This window comes from Lampris incognitus, chromosome 19 (genome assembly GCF_029633865.1).
Source record: "Lampris incognitus isolate fLamInc1 chromosome 19, fLamInc1.hap2, whole genome shotgun sequence".
In the NCBI taxonomy this organism is placed as follows: domain Eukaryota; kingdom Metazoa; phylum Chordata; class Actinopteri; order Lampriformes; family Lampridae; genus Lampris; species Lampris incognitus.
In genome coordinates, this window is record NC_079229.1 from 25,582,785 (window position 1) to 25,602,754 (window position 19,970).

General features: G+C 45.8%; 2 protein-coding genes across 3 annotated transcripts in view; one reads left to right on the plus strand and one right to left on the minus strand.

Annotated features, from left to right (window-relative positions):
- Nucleotides 1-2,807: 2,807 nt before the first annotated feature.
- Nucleotides 2,808-6,514, plus strand: ggh (gamma-glutamyl hydrolase (conjugase, folylpolygammaglutamyl hydrolase)). Its single transcript, XM_056299636.1, has 9 exons — nt 2,808-3,112; nt 3,779-3,887; nt 4,078-4,128; nt 4,513-4,597; nt 4,673-4,811; nt 5,234-5,340; nt 5,618-5,708; nt 5,811-5,945; nt 6,050-6,514. Exons 1-9 carry the CDS (start codon nt 3,031-3,033, stop codon nt 6,166-6,168), a joined length of 918 nt encoding a protein of 305 aa, XP_056155611.1. The 5' UTR covers nt 2,808-3,030; the 3' UTR covers nt 6,169-6,514.
- Nucleotides 6,515-9,889: 3,375 nt separating this feature from the next.
- dpp6a (dipeptidyl-peptidase 6a) overlaps nt 9,890-19,970 on the minus strand; it is a 189,526-nt gene continuing 179,445 nt past the window's right edge. For both annotated transcript variants that reach the window (XM_056299078.1, XM_056299077.1), the window contains 13 exons: nt 19,772-19,863; nt 18,975-19,022; nt 18,733-18,851; nt 15,486-15,533; nt 14,502-14,600; nt 14,183-14,252; nt 13,288-13,482; nt 12,848-12,902; nt 11,952-12,051; nt 10,871-10,929; nt 10,705-10,777; nt 10,510-10,583; nt 9,890-10,146 (listed from right to left, as the gene is read on the minus strand). In XM_056299078.1, coding sequence (XP_056155053.1) covers nt 9,997-10,146; nt 10,510-10,583; nt 10,705-10,777; nt 10,871-10,929; nt 11,952-12,051; nt 12,848-12,902; nt 13,288-13,482; nt 14,183-14,252; nt 14,502-14,600; nt 15,486-15,533; nt 18,733-18,851; nt 18,975-19,022; nt 19,772-19,863 — 1,182 coding nt within the window. In that variant the 3' untranslated portion in view covers nt 9,890-9,996. The remainder of the gene's footprint in view (nt 10,147-10,509; nt 10,584-10,704; nt 10,778-10,870; nt 10,930-11,951; nt 12,052-12,847; nt 12,903-13,287; nt 13,483-14,182; nt 14,253-14,501; nt 14,601-15,485; nt 15,534-18,732; nt 18,852-18,974; nt 19,023-19,771; nt 19,864-19,970) is intronic.

Sequence of the window (19,970 nt, forward strand, 5' to 3'; positions counted from 1 at the left end):
GACGACATCACTAACCGCTCGGCTTAAGGGTCAGACCCGTAAGCTAGGGACTAATGTATCTTATTAGTAGTTTACACAAGCAACTGAGATGTTTAGCCTGCCCTATCTGACTAAACATGCGATATCTTTTAGTCAGTGGAACTTCCCAAGCAGAAGTAGTTTTTTTCCGCCATCCCAACACTGCCAGTATTTAATACGGTAGCGAATTAAGGGAGGCAGCTCGGGGAACCGTCGCCACAGCCGGGACGCGAACCCACATCTCCCGCACCGCGGCGACAACGTTAACCAGTCGACTATAGAGTCTGACCTGTTAGCCAAGGGCCAACGCGTCTACTTATCCGTGCACGTTACACTACCCCCCCTCCCTTCGGGATCGGGCGTCCCCGGCCGGACCGTCACAGCCGGGACGCGAACCCGTGTCTCCCATCGCAATGTAACGATCACGAATAAGTAGGCTCAGTAGCCCTTGGCTAAGGGGTCGGACCCTTTAGTCGACTCTCTTAGTCGGGTATTGTCTATCTGAAAGTAACACCTAAACGCCTTTATACATACACGTCTCCAAATGTGTGCTTATTGACTATGTTCACATTTGACCTCCATTATAGCCAACAGAAAAAAGGCTGAGGCCTGAAAATAGGTGTCATCCACCATCACCATCACCACCACTCACAGAGGCTGGAGAGATGGTCCTCAGTCAAAACAGTGGACAACCTATTGCTGAAGGCATCTGGAGGAAGCTCATCTGACCCAACCAACCCCAGGACACAAGGGTCTACAGAAGAGGTTAGTTATTCAAATGAATGGAATATGTACATTCACCCTTTTGCCAGTGTAAAGCTCAGTGATGCCCACCCACCCACCTTAGACACAACTTGGCACACTGATTTTCTTGTAGTGGTACAGTTCTTTGTAATTGGCTGCTGTTACTTTTTCAGATTCTTAGTCGTCCTTCAGACATCATACTCTATTTTAAGGTGACTCGGAGTTATACATTTGAAAAACTGTGATGTGTCCTGCAAACTGTTGCAAAAACAAAATTCCAATCAGGTAGGGGCGCTTTTCTGGGTAAAGTTATAATTTAACTGTCCTATCTTCTTCATCTTCTAGTACCAGTTACTGATGGTGTAATCTGTCTAGTGGAGCCTCCTGCCATAACAGACCTCCATGCAGTCGTAAGTACTCCTAATACTCCACACATATTTCACAATGGGTCAGAGTAGAGCACAAAAATTGCTAAATTGTCACCACAGGAGGACGATGAAGACACATTTTCAGCTCCCACAGAGGGGGAAGATACAGAGAGGCCTATTTAAGAATAACATCTAACAGTTGACAGTGTTGCACCGTAATAAAACTTGCACCTTCTTTTTCTTTAACAGAGCAATGCTGGAAGTTATAATGAGGGAGAGGGTGCATCCAGCTCCACAGCACAACTTACCTAGTTAGATGTTGTTCAGCATTGGCCCGACTTGCAATGAAACGAAGTGGTCCTGGCACTGTGACATTCAATGTAATTTTAGTGTTCCTAAAAAATAAAAACCATGTATTCATATTTATTTAATTATAAACAAAAATCTGACCACTGATTGGTCAGAGAAAAATTGAACAGCACTGTTTATAACCAACCAGGAAATGCCGAAGCAAGAGTTATGAAACTTGTATTATAGTTGATAATCTACGTATGTAACAAATTATTTGTTGTCAGCGAATCGCTTAGACTGATATTGTTCATGTGAAGCACACATTTAGAGTTGGTCTCGTTGATTTACTTTCTTTTTTAATAACGCACTCGTGGCAGACAAGGGAGGAAAACCTAGTCTACATGCCCACAAATGACCAGCGGGGCTTCGCCGTGAGGGGACAGCATCTGCAGTGGAAAACGAAATCAATCAATCAATCAATCAATCAAGCGAGTCGAGTCGAGTTGAGCCAGTACCATGCAGTGGAAAAGGGGCAATAGATAGCGGTCTACGTCTGGTTTGCCATTATCATGCAGCATGTTGCAGGTGATAGGAGAGCTGCTGGGTTTAAACCTGGTGCGGATGTGAACTAGCTTAGTTAATATTGTAGCGAATTCGGGGGGCAGTCCGAGATACTGTCGCCACAGCCGGGACGCGAACCCGTATCTCCTGCACCGCAAGCGACACCGTTAACCAGTCGACTAAAGGGTCCGACCCGTTAGCCAAGGACCAGCGTGTCTACTTATCCATGCACGTTACAGTATGTTTGGTGACGGGATTTCTCGTAGTATTATCACATTAACAGCTTGGTCTGTACAGTAATATCCTTAAGTGCTTACCTCTTTAAGGTCATCAGAAGTTGTTTTCATGGCTTCCTCGTTTACATTACCCAACGATCTGAGGCAACATGTTCATGAATTAAGTTACGGTTTCAAACTCCTTAAAATGTTATATTTGGTGACTAGTATAACTCGGGCCACGGCGTGATACGGAGCAGGTGGGCCCATTTCTACCGTAAAGAAATGACGCGAACCCGAATTAAATGACCTGTAATCACGACGGGTCAATACTGACGCGCATTTTAACCTGCCGTCTGTACATTGATACGCGATTTGAGCAAACAGTCTATCAAGTTAAACGTTTGAAATACAGTTAACATTGATGTTGGTTAACCAATCTTATTACATTTTCCAGTGTAAAAAAATAAACGTTTGTAAGTGAATTTCGACGGTTCCGCTAAGTCAATACTGAATGCGTTGATATTACGATGAATACGGTGTTATTCCAAGCTCTCAGGTGATTGGTTGAAATGCGGTCATGTGGGCAACGAGGTGGCTGTAAAGTGGTCAATCGTGTATATCCGTCGTGATTAAAGTGTGATGACAGTCAAGAGGTAGTAGTGCTTCACGGTGTGTGCGCAGACGATATAGTGAATTAATGTACTGGGGAGAAACCCTTTTCTGTCCCCACTAGTCACTTTGCCTCATTACCGTAAGTATGGAGAGCCTCTGGACGGACCTACAGCGAATGTAGCCTGGTCGATTTTATTTCGGAGTAACTTTTACCCAGAATGTTCGCTCTACCGATCTGCATCGTGCTTTTATCGATACCATCGTATTCGTCTGCTAACAGAAATGACGCACCAATTATTGGTAAGTTCAATGTCATTTTTTGTGTGTATGTCTGAATACACACGTGATGTTTACTGGGTATTCAAGAAAAAACAGGCATGCACATTTGGAAGTAAAAAGTCGCTGCCAGAATAGAATAGAACAGAATAGAACGGAATAGAATGGAATAGACGAGAATAGAATAGATGTATTTCCCTAAAGGGAGCCTCATTATTAGTTGCTGGTTTGAAGCAGATAAACAAAATGTGCGAACGAACTAGACAAAACAACAATAGGGCTGGCTGGCGTGGGATGAAATTTGATTGTTACTGTCTAAATTAAAGATAACGAGAATCTATTTGGTAAAGTTTATCACAAAATGAGATCTGAAATATTTGAAGGCAGTATGATTTGAAAACTAGCCTTAGTTTGATATTATTCTTTCCACCAACAAGCAGTTCAATGTGACGAACCTCAGCTGGATTCTTAAACATGGTCTTTTTGCATATGTAAGCATATAGCATATATCAATATCAACTAAGGTCCCCTATGATTAATATTATCAATATTACACAGCACTACTATGCTTTATACGTAAACCATCATGATATTATGCAGAGTATTATAAATAAATGTAAATTCAAATGTGTCATGTGAAGGAGAAGTCTGACTAGTTTGTCATTTAACCATTTATGTTGTTTTTTTAAGGTGTGCTGGCTCAAGAGGTACTTGCACCTCAGCCTAATATGACTTCTTACATAGCGGCCTCTTATGTTAAGTTCTTGGAGTCGGCTGGAGCGAGAGTTGTCCCCATCATGTAAGTTTGGTGAATGCCTCTCCAAGTATATGACTTGGTATGACTGACGTAATGGCAATATTATCATGACCCAGAGAAAGAATTAGAGCATTAATGTGTTTATAGATATTTACATATGCATCGCTATTTAGAGTTGTGCAGACACGCTGTCCCCTGGCCTGTTTGATGAGCTTCCTCTGACTTTCTTCAGGGTTAACCAGACGCTGGAGGAATACAAAACACTCTTCAACTCAATTAATGGGTAAACTGTTGGATCCATGTCCTCTTACTGGAGATTCCTTACAAAATAAGCTATTACCTTTTTGGGAAAAGTCCTCTCTACACACACACATGCAAAACAGCAAAATTATTGACACACAATTGAATATTACATTTACATAATTGAAAGGTGGTAGATAACATAAATCTTAGGCTATTCTTTTCATTCTTTGGTGCTTTTTCCATTTTTCCTATTGTATCTAAGGAGTGTGTTGTTGTTGTTGTAAACTCAAAAAAGTGCTTTATAATGAGTTTATTAGAATGATTATCACTACACACTACTTATACAACTACATAGGGTGTCTTTAAGTTGTTGCCGTCATATAAGAACGGTGTTTGACCCTTTTTTTTCTTCTTATCTCAACAGAGTACTTTACCCTGGCGGAGGAGTCAGCATTATCTCATCTGGTTATGAAAGGGCCGCAAGAATCTTTTATGAACTTGCCATTGAAGTAAGTATGAGGTACCAGTTTGCTGAAACACTTTACTGTGACTGCCTGAGCCTCATTTTGTTTTTGATATTTCAGGCCAACTCCAGAGGTGACCATTTCCCTGTGTGGGGTACTTGTCTTGGATTTGAGCAACTGATCTACCTTACTAGTGGAAAGCTGCTTCTCTCTCATACAAATACCAGTGGTGTGGCTTTGCCTCTTATCTTTACTAATGGTACGGCGTGCTCTCATTCACTGGACCTATGGTCAACATGCAGTCTGGCTTTTATCAGTTCAGACATGCCTCTGTAGACACATTCAACGCATTTAAGTTAAAAGTATCTCAAACTGCTGAAGTAAATGTGGTGCCAGAAGGCCTGGTGTACGACAGAATTCATCTGCCATTTTCAGTACCGCATCTTTCAGTTAGATCTTTGGAATACAGCACAATTTATGGTTGATCGTTGGCAGTCTGTCAAAGTGATTATTTAACAAGATCACCCACCACATCTAAAAATAACAGTATTTGGCTGATGGTGGGTGTTAAATCTAGATCTGGCACCCAGTGATGTTTGTTTTTAATCTGCTGTTATATCCATCATGTACATCGTCTGTTTGAATGCTCTACTTACCCACATTGTTATGGCTCATTTGCAGAATCCAGCAAAAGCAGGTTGTTTAGAGGCTTCCCGGCAGAAGTTTTGGAAGCTCTGGCCTCTGAGCCATTGACAGAAAACTCTCATCAGTGGAGTCTCACAGTGCAGGTATACCATTTAGCACACACACCTTACATACACATCAATTCTTCAACCATTTAGCTAAGCATCATTCAGTGACATACAACAAGTGCAACAGTAGAATAAACTACCAGACCAGACCATGTCTCGTTTTGAATTGTTGGAATATTTGATGCGTAATGTTTGTCTGTTTGGCACTGTTATGGACAGGGACATTACCCAGGCAAGTAAAATGTAGGAGGATATAGCAAAGAGCTGTGTGATGTGCCCTGGCCTTTCATAGCCCCTACTTTCATCATTTCAGAGTTACAATGACAATGAAGAATTGAAGAGGTTTTACAAAATCCTGTCCACAAACACAGATGGGAGAGTCGAGTTTGTGTCAACAGTGGAAGGTAGAAGACAGTCACATGATGGTTGTTAAAAGAAATAGTGTAGAGCTGTGTAAGATCTGACTTCCTTCTACACCGCTTCCCTCTGTCTTTATCCCTTGGCAGCGAATGACTTCCCAATCTACGGCACCCAGTGGCACCCTGAGAAGAACGCATTCGAGTGGACCAGGCCCTACATCCCACACTCTCCAGCCGCCATCAAGACCACCTTCTACATGGCCGACTTCTTGGTCAATGAAGGTTTGACCATACAGAAGCACTCTCACAATTTCAGTCTGAAATCAACCCTTCGGTTTTACGGTGTTGCAATCTCTAAATTTGGCATGGTCTCTCTCGTTCCACAGCCAGAAAAAGTTTGCACAGATTTGGCAGCGAGGAGGAAGAGAAGAAAGTGCTGATATACAACTTCAGTCCTGTTTACACTGGGAAAAAGTCTGCTTTTGAGCAAGTCTATTATTTCTGACATCCGCTTTTAGATTGACAGTCCATTTCTTTGATTGAACTGGCTCTGCTAGTTGTGAATCAACAATTGTACCGTTTCAATTCAATCACGTGTGTTTGATTCAGCATTTGGTGCCTTCTAACACTCCACCCGCATGTGTCTAGTCATGAAACACAATTCAATAGGACGACATTATGCATTCAACAAAACCCATGCAAGACTGAGAAATCCTGAAGAGGTAGCCCATCCTTTGTGGACATTTTGGTTGGTGCCACATTACGTGCCATCAAGCATGAGAATCTATACAAATCGTGTTACTGGAATGTGTATTGCCTGATTTGATTAAAAGATTATTTTCTAAAAGGTCTGTATTTGGTCAGCCACAAATTTCTGCAAACACAAATGTCAGACAGTGAATAGAAAAGAAAAACATCTTCCAATAGGACCTGATAGCTTCTAACGTGTTTCTTTCTTTTTACTTTCCCCCCCCCCCTTTTCTCCCCAATTGTACCTGGCCAATTACCCCACTCTTCCAAGCCATCCCGGTCGCTGTTCCACCCCCTCTGCTGATCCGAGGAGGGCTGCAGACTACCACATGCCGCCTCCGATACATGTGGGGTCACCAGCCGCTTCTTTTCACCTGACAGTGAGGAGTTCCGCCAGGGGGATGTAGTGTGTGGGAGGATCACGCTGTTTCCCCCAATTCCCCCTCCCGATGAACAGGCGCCCCGACCGACCAGAGGAGGTGCTAGTGCAGCGACCAGGTCACGTACCCACATCCGGCTTCCCACCCGCAGACATGGCCAATTGTGTCTGTAGGGATGCTCGACCAAGCCGGAGGCAACACGGGAATTCGAACTGGCGATCCCATGTTGGTAGGCAACGGAATAGACCGCCATGCCACCTGGACGCCCCTAACGTGTTTCTAATGCATTTCACATTTCAAGAATTTCCATGAATTGGGGCTTTCTAAGTAGATTCTAGCGGTTTTCTACTATATATTCTGTCTCATGGATGAAAAAAAAACCCTGTTTTCACACATTTTGTGCTCCATGATGTGGTTTTTTATGCCCGCCAAGTGCAAGAAAACAGATTAGCCCCCCCCCCCCAAACTTGAACGATGATGAAATATTTTTTGTTTTTTTTATTCTTATTCTAACATATGCCTTCATGCCACATTCTGTCATTAGCCTCCTCCTGTGCTTCGGATGACAAAGTCAAAAGCCGTTTGAAAAAGTCCTCAGTCGCTGGCAAGAACGCGGGACGGTGCAGTTGGCATGTATGAAGCCCACTTTCAACTCAGTTTAACCACTGCAACAACAGAACAGAAATGAAGAGTCAAATGTAACTTCCAAAATGCCTTATGCACAAATAACACCCAGATAAATCTTTTTTTTTTTCCAGAATAAAATGATATTTGAGTAACATTTACACACCAAGCTAACGAGACTGGGAGTTCAATCACAATACTACTGGAGATGTAAGTATGCAGTCCAGTAAGAAACATTCAAGATGTCAAAAATACTATGTGGAAACCAAACTAAGGTAGCGCTCGGCGGCAGTCAACATCTTCACATGCACTGAAAATTCAACAAATGAGCATTCAAATTAAATGAAAACAAACAAGAAAAGAATAAAAAAACAAACGAAAAGTACAACTTGCGCCTCGGAAATGTCACATTTGGTATGACGCATTCAAATCACTCCATTGTGAGGACAGTGAGGGCAACACCATATTTTTCCCATATATACAAATGTATTAACTGAGGTTATAACACTGAACCTAATTACCCCCCCCCATTTATTTATTTATATTCCCCACCGCCCCTTTTTCACCCAATTGCACCCAGCCAATTACCCCACTCTTCCGAGCCATCCCAGTCGCTGCTCCACCCCCTCTGCCGGTCCGGGGAGAGCTGCCGACTGCCACATGCCTCCTCCGATACATGTGCAGTCGCCAGCCGCTTCTTTTCACCTGACAGTGAGGAGTTTCACCAGGGGGATGTAGCGCGTGGGAGGATCAGGCTATTCCCCCCAGTTCCCCCTCCCCCCTGAACAGGTGCCCTGACCGACCAGAGGAGGCGCTAGTGTAGCGACCAGGATACATACCCACATCCAGCTTCCCAGCCGCAGACACGGCCAATTGTGCCTGTAGGGACACCCGACCAAGCCGGAGGTAACACGGGGATTCGAACCGGCGATCCCCGTGTTGATAGGCAACGGAATATACCGCTATGTTAACCGAAAGCCCCAGCCCCCCCCCCACCCATTCTAACCCATGTGTACCGAGAGGGCTGCTCGCTGATGTGAGTGTCACAGCATTTACATGGCGAGAAACACCGCAGAGCTCTGTACAGCGTGGACATGACGTCACCTCCCTTCCCATCCGTGGATCTCTTATAGACGATGGTGCATGCAGATACTGTACATTTTGGCATGGAGTCATAATGGCATTGGTTTTACACAGCGGGAGGAGCTGTGGCCGATGGGGCGTACCTCCAGAGAGAGGCTCATCCACTCATTCTCATGTGAAACGTGTAAAAAGCTCTTCGACGAGGTCGGACGCGAGGTCTCGCCGTCGGGCTCGGGCGTGCGAACTTGCGCCGCATTCCAGCCAACGGACTACGCGCCGGGAAACGGGCTGCGTCCGCATTAACGGTTCGTCTCATACAACGGGGAGGTACGGAGCAGGACATCTTGCTCCCAAAGTAAGGCACGGTGACTAAAACGAGTTTATGCTTCCGCATCGGAGGAGAAAGGAACAGAGCAAAACAAAAAGCAGACAAAACAGAAGGAGCCAGAAGGACGCGTCTCGGTGAGACGGTCTCGCCGGCCTCGGGGCGGAGGGCGACGTGAAACCTGCGACATCTTTTCTCCCCCCCTTCCTCCGCACGTGTCGTCGGGTCAAACACTTTGCCTACATCACCGATACATAAATGAGGCTACAGGATGACACAGACATCGGGGCAAACGTGACGACCGAGAAGAAAACACATCTGTGGTAGCAGTGTGTGTGTGTGTGTGTGTGTGTGTGTGTGTGTGTGTGTGTGTGTGTGTGTGTTTGTGTGTGTGCTATTTTACATAATGTAAGAACGATAGACACGACCACGGTCCAACATGGAAAGTTCTTCACAACTTCAAAAATAGTAACATTTCCCATTTTTTTTCACAACCACCCCCACCCGCCACCACCACTAACCACTGTGCGTGTCGAGCAGTTTCAACCACCACCACCACCACCACCGTCAGTCTGTGTGTTGATATACAATCCCAAAGTTTGTGCTGTAGAGTTTTTCCGTCTCCCCACAGACTCGGGAGGAAAAAACTCAAGTTTGTGTGAGAGCTTATTCTCACTCTCACTCTCACTCTCTCTCTCCCCCTCTGCTGGACTGGAGGAGCCGGTCCGTCCCAGCTGAAAAAGGACAGCGCCTCCTGCTCAACAAACCACCTCTCATCTTATTATTTCCAGAAACGTCATCACTCTCTCTCTCTTTTTTCTTTTTTTTTTGTTGTCATTTATTTTAGTCTCTCCAGAGCGCCGCGTCAATTGTTAACCAAGGGCGAGAGTAATGAAGGAGAAGAAGAAATGGGGGACGAACGGGTAAATCAGTTTACTGTTGGAACGGCGGTTCAGGGTTTCAACGTGTGTGTGTGTGTGTGTGTGTGTGTGTGTGAGGCGGTGGGTTAAAGGTGGTGAAATAAAAAAAAAAGAAGGTGGGGTTGCATATTGTGTGGACGGCTTGTGGAGTGTCGCGTTGTGCTTGGGTGACCAGGTGGAGGTGGGTGGGGTTGCGGGGGTTGGCGGAGGGGTGGGAACGGGGCAGGCCGGGTGAGGCTCGGACGAGTCGGCTAGCCTTCGTCCTCGCTCTCCTCCTCCAGCTTCTCCTCGAACACCTTGTCCGGTAGCCTGAAGCACTCCTCGAAGAAGTTGACCAGGGACTGGCTGAGGTGCTGCCGCGTGGCCTCGCCATGGATGAAGTGGCCTTCGTCTGGGTAGATCTACAACCAGGAGAGATCAGAAGGTGTATCACAGTCTGCGTGTGTGTGTGAGCTTCAGTTGAAAATGAGCCCATGAACTAACCTAGCCACCAGACAATAATAAGCTACATCAAACTGTTCAGCCACAGCGCCTCCTATCTTAATGGGATTAGCCCTGGTGTTAATGAAGGACTGGTAAGAGGGTCTCGTAATCTCATTATGTGAAACGGAGGCATTGTCGAGGGGGTAATCCTCCGGTTTTGTGTGGGATCCCACCGGGATCACGGCGCTCCGGAAGGTTGGGGAAAGCTGCGTGCCGTGATGAGGAGAGCCAAGCGCGGACACGGCGCCAGTGCACGGCAGGACCAAAGTCAAACTGCTTACCTGTAGGGTGTAGTTTGCCTTTTCATTAATAAGCTGGGCGATGAATTTCGCTGAGTGCTGGAAATGGACTTTTTCTGGAGACAACAGAACAACAGCACATGTCACGACGCCACACACAGGCGATATTTTCATGACCACACAAAAAAAATATCAGCAGGTTGCATATTGTGTAGCGTCTAGGGCGTCTTGACTCACCATCGGCTGTTGGATGGATGATGAGAAGCTTCTTGTCCATGAACTGAGAGGCTCTGTGGTCCAAATTGGCCATCTATGAATTAAACACAACATGACAAATTAGATTCATGTGACACGGCGTTAATTACCTCGACTGTAATTGAGGAGGCCGCTGATGGAAGCTTACCGTGTATGCCCTGGGATCAGGTTTGGGCAGCCCGAGATACCGCTCAGAGAAGGCCGAGGCTGGGAGGGAGAGACGGGAGGTTAGCTCTTTGTATACTGCTCCGTGAACACAGACATCAGTTTAACGTCACTGTTTACCTATGGAGCCACTGACGTGTGCGTCATGTCAGTACTGCACCGAAGTGACTGACGCTCCTTCAGCCATTTTCACGGCGCACTTTCCCCGGGCCGCTCCGTTTTCTGTTTCCATATTCAAATGGATTCACCCAATTTACATGTTGTTTTGTCTACAAACCGTCACGGACAATTCTCATTTGCCATTCCACACATCTGCTGTGTCACAGCGAGCCCGCCACTCCCCCCGGCAAAGCAGGAACTGTGTCACAGCGGGCACGCCACTCCCCCTGGCCAAGCAAGAACAGTGTCACAGCGGGCCCGCCACTCCCCCCGGCAGAGCAAGAACTGCCAAATAAATGAGAAACCAGTCACACCGTGACACCCTGCTCTGCCTTCACTGTCATGTTCCTTACCCCTGGTGCCCCTCCCAGCAAGGAAGACACACACACACACTCTCTCTCTCTCTCTCTCACACACATACACACACACACACACACACACACACTTGATATTTCATGCATGCACACACGCACCTCTGACTTTCTCTTCCTGCTCCCGTGGTGCCACATGCGGTATGCAGATTGTGCTTTGTGTCTGTTTTGGGGTGGGTGTTTGTTTGGCAGCACTGTGTTTTGAGTGAAGAGGTGCGACTGTACCCGAGGGCTGATAAGGCGCCCTCACACGCCTATCTCTCACTCCTGTATTTTCCACGCGTACTCAGAACACAGTCACAAAACAAACGCCGAATCAAATCCTCAGCACAGAGCTGCAAGATGTTGTTTTTCTGATGCTCCGGCGGAGCGCACCGGCCCGCGCACAACTACAGACACAAAGCATGCCCACACTGACACCATCTCCATCTTAATCCCTTTTCCTGGCCTCAGATTACCATCTGACACTATCGGCCGTAGAGGGAAAAGCAAACAGTAACATCAACGACTGCACACAGACAAACAGCTCCTCACCGTATAACTCAAAATCGGTGATGGGCGAGAGGACAGCGCCGCATTTCACAGGAGACTCCTCGGCACTGAGCAGCATGCTGGTCACATAGCCGCCATACACCTGGGAGACAATATAAATGTCACTGAACACAAAACAAAAATGTCCTTTGCACTAGTTTTGTGTCCCATAGTCTGCATACTGTTTCAGTAGCCTTTCCACCTAGGCAAAGTAAATACCGGAGGATACACCTGTTTAAAATTCACCAAGGAGTCGCCCGTACGAAACTGCCTCTAGGTATGAATGTGTGTGTGTTTATGTCAGCCCTGTGATGGCCTGGCAGCCTGTCCAGGGTGTCTCCCCACATGCCGCCCAACGACTGCTGGGATAGGCTCCAGTATCCCCGCAACCCTAATTGGGATAAGCGGTTCGGATAATGGATGGATGGATGATTACGCCATTGTTAAACATCCATCCATAATCCAAGCCGCTTATCCCAATCAGGGTTGCGGGGATGCTGGAGCCTATCCCAGCAGTCATTGGGCGGCATGTGGGGAGACACCCTGGACACGCCACCAGTCCATCACGGGGCCGACACACACACATTCACACCTAGGCACAATTTAGTACGGCCGAGTCACCTGACCTACATGTATTTGGACTGTGGGAGGAAACCGGAGCACCTGGAGGAAACTCACGCAGACACGGGGAGAACATGCAAACTCCACACAGAGGATGACCCAGGATGACCCCCAAGGTTGGACTACCCCGGGGTTCGAACCCAGAACCTTCTCGCTGTGAGGCGACCGCGCTAACCACTGCGCCACCGTGCTGCCCATTGTTAAACATTGTGCAAAAAATAAAACAATAATAATTGCAACGTCTATGTAAAAAGACACACAAAAAAAATTATATTCACCTTTCCAAAAGCTCCGATTCTTGTTTTGTCAACATAGGGCTCTTTTGAGATAATGCTGAAAAGAAAGTAAATAGTGAGACATTTTTTTTTACTATAATAACCATTATCTATCTTTGTGCAACCCACCAAACCATTCCCCCTGCTCTTAAAGCCAGCCCGATGCCTTGACAGCTTTGCTAAAACAGAAAAACAAACACAGACCATGTGTGTACTGCATAGAAGAGAAAAACTGAGCTCCTTCAGCCTGTCGAAATACTGCTAAGTATTACCAATCGTAAGTCGGTGCCTCCAATTACAGATCATTTGTGAAATTTCATCAACCGACACGTCCGTGGGGATCAATAGTCCTTGGGTCGTTGAGTGCTTAAGCTGCCATCTCGATGAATCTAAAGAGGAATCCTGGAAAATGAAATTAAGACGGGATACAAAGACTCGTCTACCTCAGCGCCTCCAGCTGATCTCGCTCCTCAAACACGCCCAGTTTCTTCTGGATGCGGTGCAGCAGGTTGGTCCCCTGAAACCCGCTGCCGCGCCCGTCGAAACGCACCGCGATGACCCCGAAGCTGCTCACCAGCACCGTGGCCCAGTCCATTTGGAACCGCTCGGACACCATCTGGCCACCGGGGGAGCCGTCACTACACATAGGCACACAATACAGATCCAACATGGAACTGAAGTGGAGGGGGGAAATAAAAAGACAACCTCCAAACCAGCTAACAATGCAAAACTTTAGTATGAAGTAAAACTAAAGTCATAAAATTATAAAACTATATTTCTGGTGGTTGCACTTCTGACCTCCAGCAAATGTTTAAGCTTTTTTGTGTGCACAGCAAAAACTCTCTCCAGGAATATAGATGGCAAAGTGTTCACAGATGAGCATCTATTATTGCCTAAATAAAATGGAATACAATTAAACTTGGCTAATGAAAGAGGCTTTCATTTGGCTTCCTTATAAAAAGGCAGAGAGACAATACAAAAAAGACCCGCCTGCCAAATGTCCCTTTTCTAGCTTTGAGGTAGACAGAAACAGAGATAGTCTGAGGCAGGGGGACAAGAACGCTGATAAAGATGAAGGTGGAGAGGAAGGGTGGGAACGTTCTAATTTGCAGTATAATTATTACACCGTCGCAGCAGAGAGCAAAGCTGCTGGGTCTGTGCTTTAAATTAATAGGCCTGATGAAAGCTGCGCCTCCGCGTGTGATTATCTCCTCTGACGGAGGAGCCTCCTGTTCTCATACAAGCTGGACAGTTGTAAGGACAAGAGTCAGCCGTGGTCACGGAAAGCAAAGTTCTTCGAGCTCGTGCCTTTGTGAGGAAGCGTGTGCTCATACGTACACAAGGAGCAGCAGCGGGTAGTGTGCAGTGTCCACAAAGCCAGCTGGTTTTAGGATCTGCATTGTTAGAGCTGTAACGCAAAACATGGCAAAAACAACCATTAAATGAATAAACTCACTGACAACTACTTGTTAAGCATCATTCACTTGAATACTCTGCAGGATCTTTTTTTTTCTTAATTCATGCACTTATCGAGTTAGCTTCATCCTCTGCTATCAAAAACCTATTCTGCATCCTTATCAACTCAACAAACTCCAACACGCTTACTGCACCCGGCAGATTAAGTGATTCTAGATGTAAATATGAGAGGGAGACGTACTATAGTCTTCGATGTTGATCTCCTTGTACTCCACCTTGGGCATCTGCATTGAATCCAGAGTCAGCCTGAGGTTCTCATTGGTCTCCAGGTCGCACACCTCTGCAATCACACAACACACAAACTATTACCAAATCTGGAGAAATGCCCACTTTTGTCTGAGCTCAAGGGGGTTACTGTACGGTGACTGTCCTGGACAATAAAGGTTGAGATGCTCCCTCCATCTGGATATAAGCAGGCAGAAGGAGCAGGGGGAGTTCAACACAGTGTATCCTCCGCTACTAAAAAACCCAGATAAAACCCAACACAGGCACACCTTACTTATCAAAACATGTTGCTTTTATGATGCTTCATAAGAATCTTTTTAGCGCCATGATTTACTCAATCAATCTTAGCACTTCTTTATTGGGTTTTGCATGCACGAACATGTGGAGGAACGTATCCTTTAATCACATTTGATAAAATTTAATTAATGCATTTTATTCTAATTGCCAGGCAGTATCAATAAAAACAGTACATTAATGTCCCATTCCCTATTGGAGGAAGAAAGGTTAGAGAAGTAAAATGGGAGGAGTCAAAAAGTGAGAGGGAGAGGAGCCATAATAAAATGGGAGGAGCCTATCAACATGACAGGGGCTTGCACACAAACACCCACAGCAGCATGTATTTGTACAAACAGCCCCCTCCACACACACACACACACACACACACACACACACACACACACAACCGTAATCATATTAGAGTATGCTGGCAGCGCCAGTGGGCAGGTCATAATTTCATGAGGACATCCATCCAGTCATAATGTAATTACTGCCAATATCCTGGACTTGGCTTGTACACAAGCAATGACTCAGCGCAGGTGGTCATTCTCTCCCAGGCGACGCATCAAACTGTCCCTGTTTGGGCAAGGTCTTTTTGACATCTTTTTTACATCATTCAATTTCATATACAACATGCTGCTGAATTACTCGGTGTAATACTCACTCTCTCTGTCTTGTGTATTGTAGACTGCCACAAATGGGACATCAGGACCTGGGGAAACATGAAAACACATTTCAAGATGATTTCATTTAGTACAGAGACGCTTAAGTGGTCATTTTATATGATTCCATGACCCGTTTTTCTTGAGACAGATTTAATTTCAAAGACAGGGATGAATTAAAAAGTTTTTACTGGGGGTGACCGGGCGGCATGGCGGTCTATTCCGTTGCCTACCAACACTGGGCTGGCTTGTCCAAATCTCCGTGTTACCTACGGCTTGGTCGGAGGTAACACGGTAGGTTGTCCCTACAGACACAATTGGCCGTGTCTGCGGGTGGGAAGCCGGATGTGGGTATGTGTCCTGGTCGCTGCACTAGCACCTCCTCTGGTCGCTTGGGGTGCCTGTTCAGGGGGGAGGGGGGAACTGGGGGGAATAGCGTGATCCTCCCACACGCTATGTACCCCTGGTGAAACTCCTCCCTGTCTGGTGAAAAGAAGCGGCTGGTGACATGTATCGGAGCAGGCATTTGGTAGTCTGCAGCCCTCCCCGGATCGGCAGAGGGGGTGGAGCAGCGACCGGGACGACTCGGAAGAGTGGGGTAATTGGCCAAGTACAATTGGAGAGAAAAAAAAGGGGGGGGGGATAAATTTAAAAAAAGTTTTTACTGGTTTTCAATTTTGCTTGTCAACTGAGCGGTGACTCAAAACAAACCTAATCATCCAAAAGCTTCAGATAATCTTCTTTCTGAGTCTACTTAGAGAATCTACAGATGCATAACTGCATTTACTTTAAGCAAAAACTACACCCCCCCAAAAAAAATAGAAAAAACTTACACTACCGTTCAAAAGTTTGGGATCACCCAAACAATTTTGTGTTTTCCATGAAAAGTCACACTTATTCACCACCATATGTTGTGAAATGAATAGAAAATAGAGTCAAGACATTGACAAGGTTAGAAATAATGATTTGTATTTGAAATAAGATTTTTTTTACATCAAACTTTGCTTTCGTCAAAGAATCCTCCATTTGCAGCAATTACAGCATTGCAGACCTTTGGCATTCTAGCTGTTAATTTGTTGAGGTAATCTGGAGAAATTGCACCCCACGCTTCCAGAAGCAGCTCCCACAAGTTGGATTGGTTGGATGGGCACTTCTTTGAGCAGATTGAGTTTCTGGAGCATCACATTTGTGGGGTCAATTAAACGCTCAAAATGGCCAGAAAAAGAGAACTTTCATCTGAAACTCGACAGTCTATTCTTGTTCTTAGAAATGAAGGCTATTCCATGCGAGAAATTGCTAAGAAATTGAAGATTTCCTACACCGGTGTGTACTACTCCCTTCAGAGGACAGCACAAACAGGCTCTAACCAGAGTAGAAAAAGAAGTGGGAGGCCGCGTTGCACAACTGAGCAAGAAGATAAGTACATTAGAGTCTCTAGTTTGAGAAACAGACGCCTCACAGGTCCCCAACTGGCATCTTCATTAAATAGCACCTGTTAGAGCCTGTTTGTGCTGTCCTCTGAAGGGAGTAGTACACACCGGTGTAGGAAATCTTCAATTTCTTAGCAATTTCTCACATGGAATAGCCTTCATTTCTAAGAACAAGAATAGACTGTCGAGTTTCAGATGAAAGTTCTCTTTTTCTGGCCATTTTGAGCGTTTAATTGACCCCACAAATGTGATGCTCCAGAAACTCAATCTGCTCAAAGAAGTGCCCATCCAACCAATCCAACTTGTGGGAGCTGCTTCTGGAAGCGTGGGGTGCAATTTCTCCAGATTACCTCAACAAATTAACAGCTAGAATGCCAAAGGTCTGCAATGCTGTAATTGCTGCAAATGGAGGATTCTTTGACGAAAGCAAAGTTTGATGTAAAAAAAATCTTATTTCAAATACAAATCATTATTTCTAACCTTGTCAATGTCTTGACTCTATTTTCTATTCATTTCACAACATATGGTGGTGAATAAGTGTGACTTTTCATGGAAAACACAAAATTGTTTGGGTGATCCCAAACTTTTGAACGGTAGTGTAATTTTATTTATATTGCGGGCAAAGCCCAGATTAACATTGATCTCCGAGGCTGCCTTTGTACAAAACAAGCCTCCTTACTGCAGGGAACAGGAAAGGGGAAAAATTACTCATGACATCTCGGATCTGAGCTCTGTCAGTGAATGAGGAACAGAGACTAGCCTTCGCTGATTCAGTTAATGTAACGCAATAGCTGAAAAAGCTTTTCCTGAACTACATATTCTCTAAGCCACCTCCTAAAACCTCAGAGCTGTGGGCGGAGAGAGAGAAAATGAAATGATTGATGCTCTTAGCAAATTGGGAATGCGGTGATAAAACCCCCGTGGTGGTGGATTGTGTAAACTAGGCCAACTACTCCTCATCCGTCGTTATCATAGTTTTCTAAAATAAAGGCATATGGGGGGAGGACTGGATTAAAAATGCATGAGGTACAGTCCCTTTGACTTTCAGATATTACTCTGATGGGGTCTGGTGGGAAGTGTCATGCGGCTTCCTGCGGTGGGTTAATGTGGTCATGTACACCGCCCATTAGAGTTCCCTTCAGAGATGGAGCAATAGGAACTTGAAAAGGTGCATGGGTGGTGTACATAAAATTTTATCCTCCATTAGATATTGAAGATATATCGACCTACGAATCGGTGTGAAATGACATTCACTTGACGCTGGAAAATCCTCGTGGGCAAAGGTAAAGAGAGAATGAAACGTAGTTGTTGAGATAGTTATAAATGGGTGGGAAAAGGGCGTCTGGGTGGCGTAGCAGTCTATTCTGTTCCCTACCAACACGGGGCTCGGCGGTTCGAATCCCCGTTTTACCTCCAGCTTGGTTAGGCGTCCCTACAGATACAATTGGCAGGGTCTGCGGGAGGGAAGCCAGATGTGAGTATGTGTCCTGGTCGCTGCACTAGCGCCTCCCCTGGTCGGTCAGGGCACCTGTTCGGGGGGCAGGGGGGAACTGGGGGGAATAGCATGCTCCTCTCATGCTCTATGTCCCCTTGGTGAAACTCCTCACTGTCAGGTGAAAAGAAGTGGCTGGCGACTCCACATATATCGGAGGTGGCATGAGGTAGTCTGCAGCCCTCCCTGGATTGGCAGAGGGGGTGGAGCAGTGACCGGGGCAACTCAGAAGAGTGGAGTAATTGGCCGGAGACAATTGGGGAGAAAAGGGGGGGGGGCGGGTGGGAAAAATAAAAATAAAAAGTAAGATGGAAGAACGTTCGCTACCTTGGCAGCCGAGCAGGAAGTAGCTCATGTTGTGGCTGAAGGAGCCGGTAACGTAGCCGCAGCTGTCGGAGAAGTCACATGACAGGCAGCGACGGTTGAACGGGCCGACTGTGTCCGCGCTGCGAAAAACAGCAAGACAGGGTCGAACATTATCGATTTTTTTCCCCCCACCAGCCACTGATAAATGATGATAAACGATGTGCCTATTTCCCTCCCGACCCACCAACAAAAGCTGCCATTACCTGTACAGGTGCCTTCGCTTCGGATCATCCTCAGTGCTTAAGAAGTATCTGCATCAGTCAATCAGGAGAATCCCATTACAACACAATGACAATGACTTGAGGTCAGTCCGTAATGCATATTGATAGTGCAGGGTTCAACACCATACAGCAACACACTTGGTGTCACTGTCCTGACAGTGCGGCACCGGTATTATAAAGTAAGTGGGTTTAATAGAGTTGTGTTGCCTGAGTTTGGAAAATATCAGCACTGCATTGCCCTTTGACTCCTGTCAAAGGGCAATGCAAGTCATTAATGAGTGCTGAGAGAAGAAAAGAGAAGAAACTGGTGGATGTCGCTAGTCTCTTCTCATAAGTGCACCTCCTGTTCATGGTTTTTGTTCTGGATTTTCTATGATGCAACATGTGATCTGTCTACAGCGAGCATTATGGAGCCAAATAGTGTACAACAACGCAGAGCAAACCAAGCCTGCAAGCATTCACAAGGTGCACACCACAGGGCACAAAGTGGACCCTCAATGGGGTGTGAGTTTGTATGGCATGATCACACAAATGAAAAGATGGCACACTCGTTACACGGCAAACACATGATATGAATGTATGTAACACTGCTTCATGAGTGTGTGTGTGTGTGTGTGTGTGTGTGTGTGTGTGTGTGTGTGCATGAATGAAATATCAAGTAATGGGGATCACATACAATTCTTGCAACACAGACAGCATGAACCTGCATGTGTGTATGTGTGTTTCTTTCTCTGCATGTGTGTGTGTGTGTATGCGTGCTCGTGCACATGCGTGCTCACATCAGCTGGCTATCCTCATTGTAGGCCAGGACTTGGGTGACATCCCAGTCTCCAGATGTGATGGACTGCAGGGTGTCTGTGCTGGTGTTGGGCTGAGAAAGAGACACAAAGAAAAGTAAAAATACTGGAAACCAAGAGACACCTTCTGCTTCAGTCAAACCTCATTTTACTGGTGTAAAAAATTTGCTTGTAAAAATAC

Coding starts and splice junctions, on each gene's coding strand:
- ggh (XM_056299636.1), top strand. CDS start 3,031: ATGTTCGCTCTACCGATCTGCATCGTGCTTTTATCGATACCATCGTAT. Junction 3,113..3,778: donor AAATGACGCACCAATTATTG/GTAAGTTCAATG, acceptor TGTTTTTTTAAG/GTGTGCTGGCTCAAGAGGTA. Junction 4,598..4,672: donor TTTATGAACTTGCCATTGAA/GTAAGTATGAGG, acceptor TTGATATTTCAG/GCCAACTCCAGAGGTGACCA.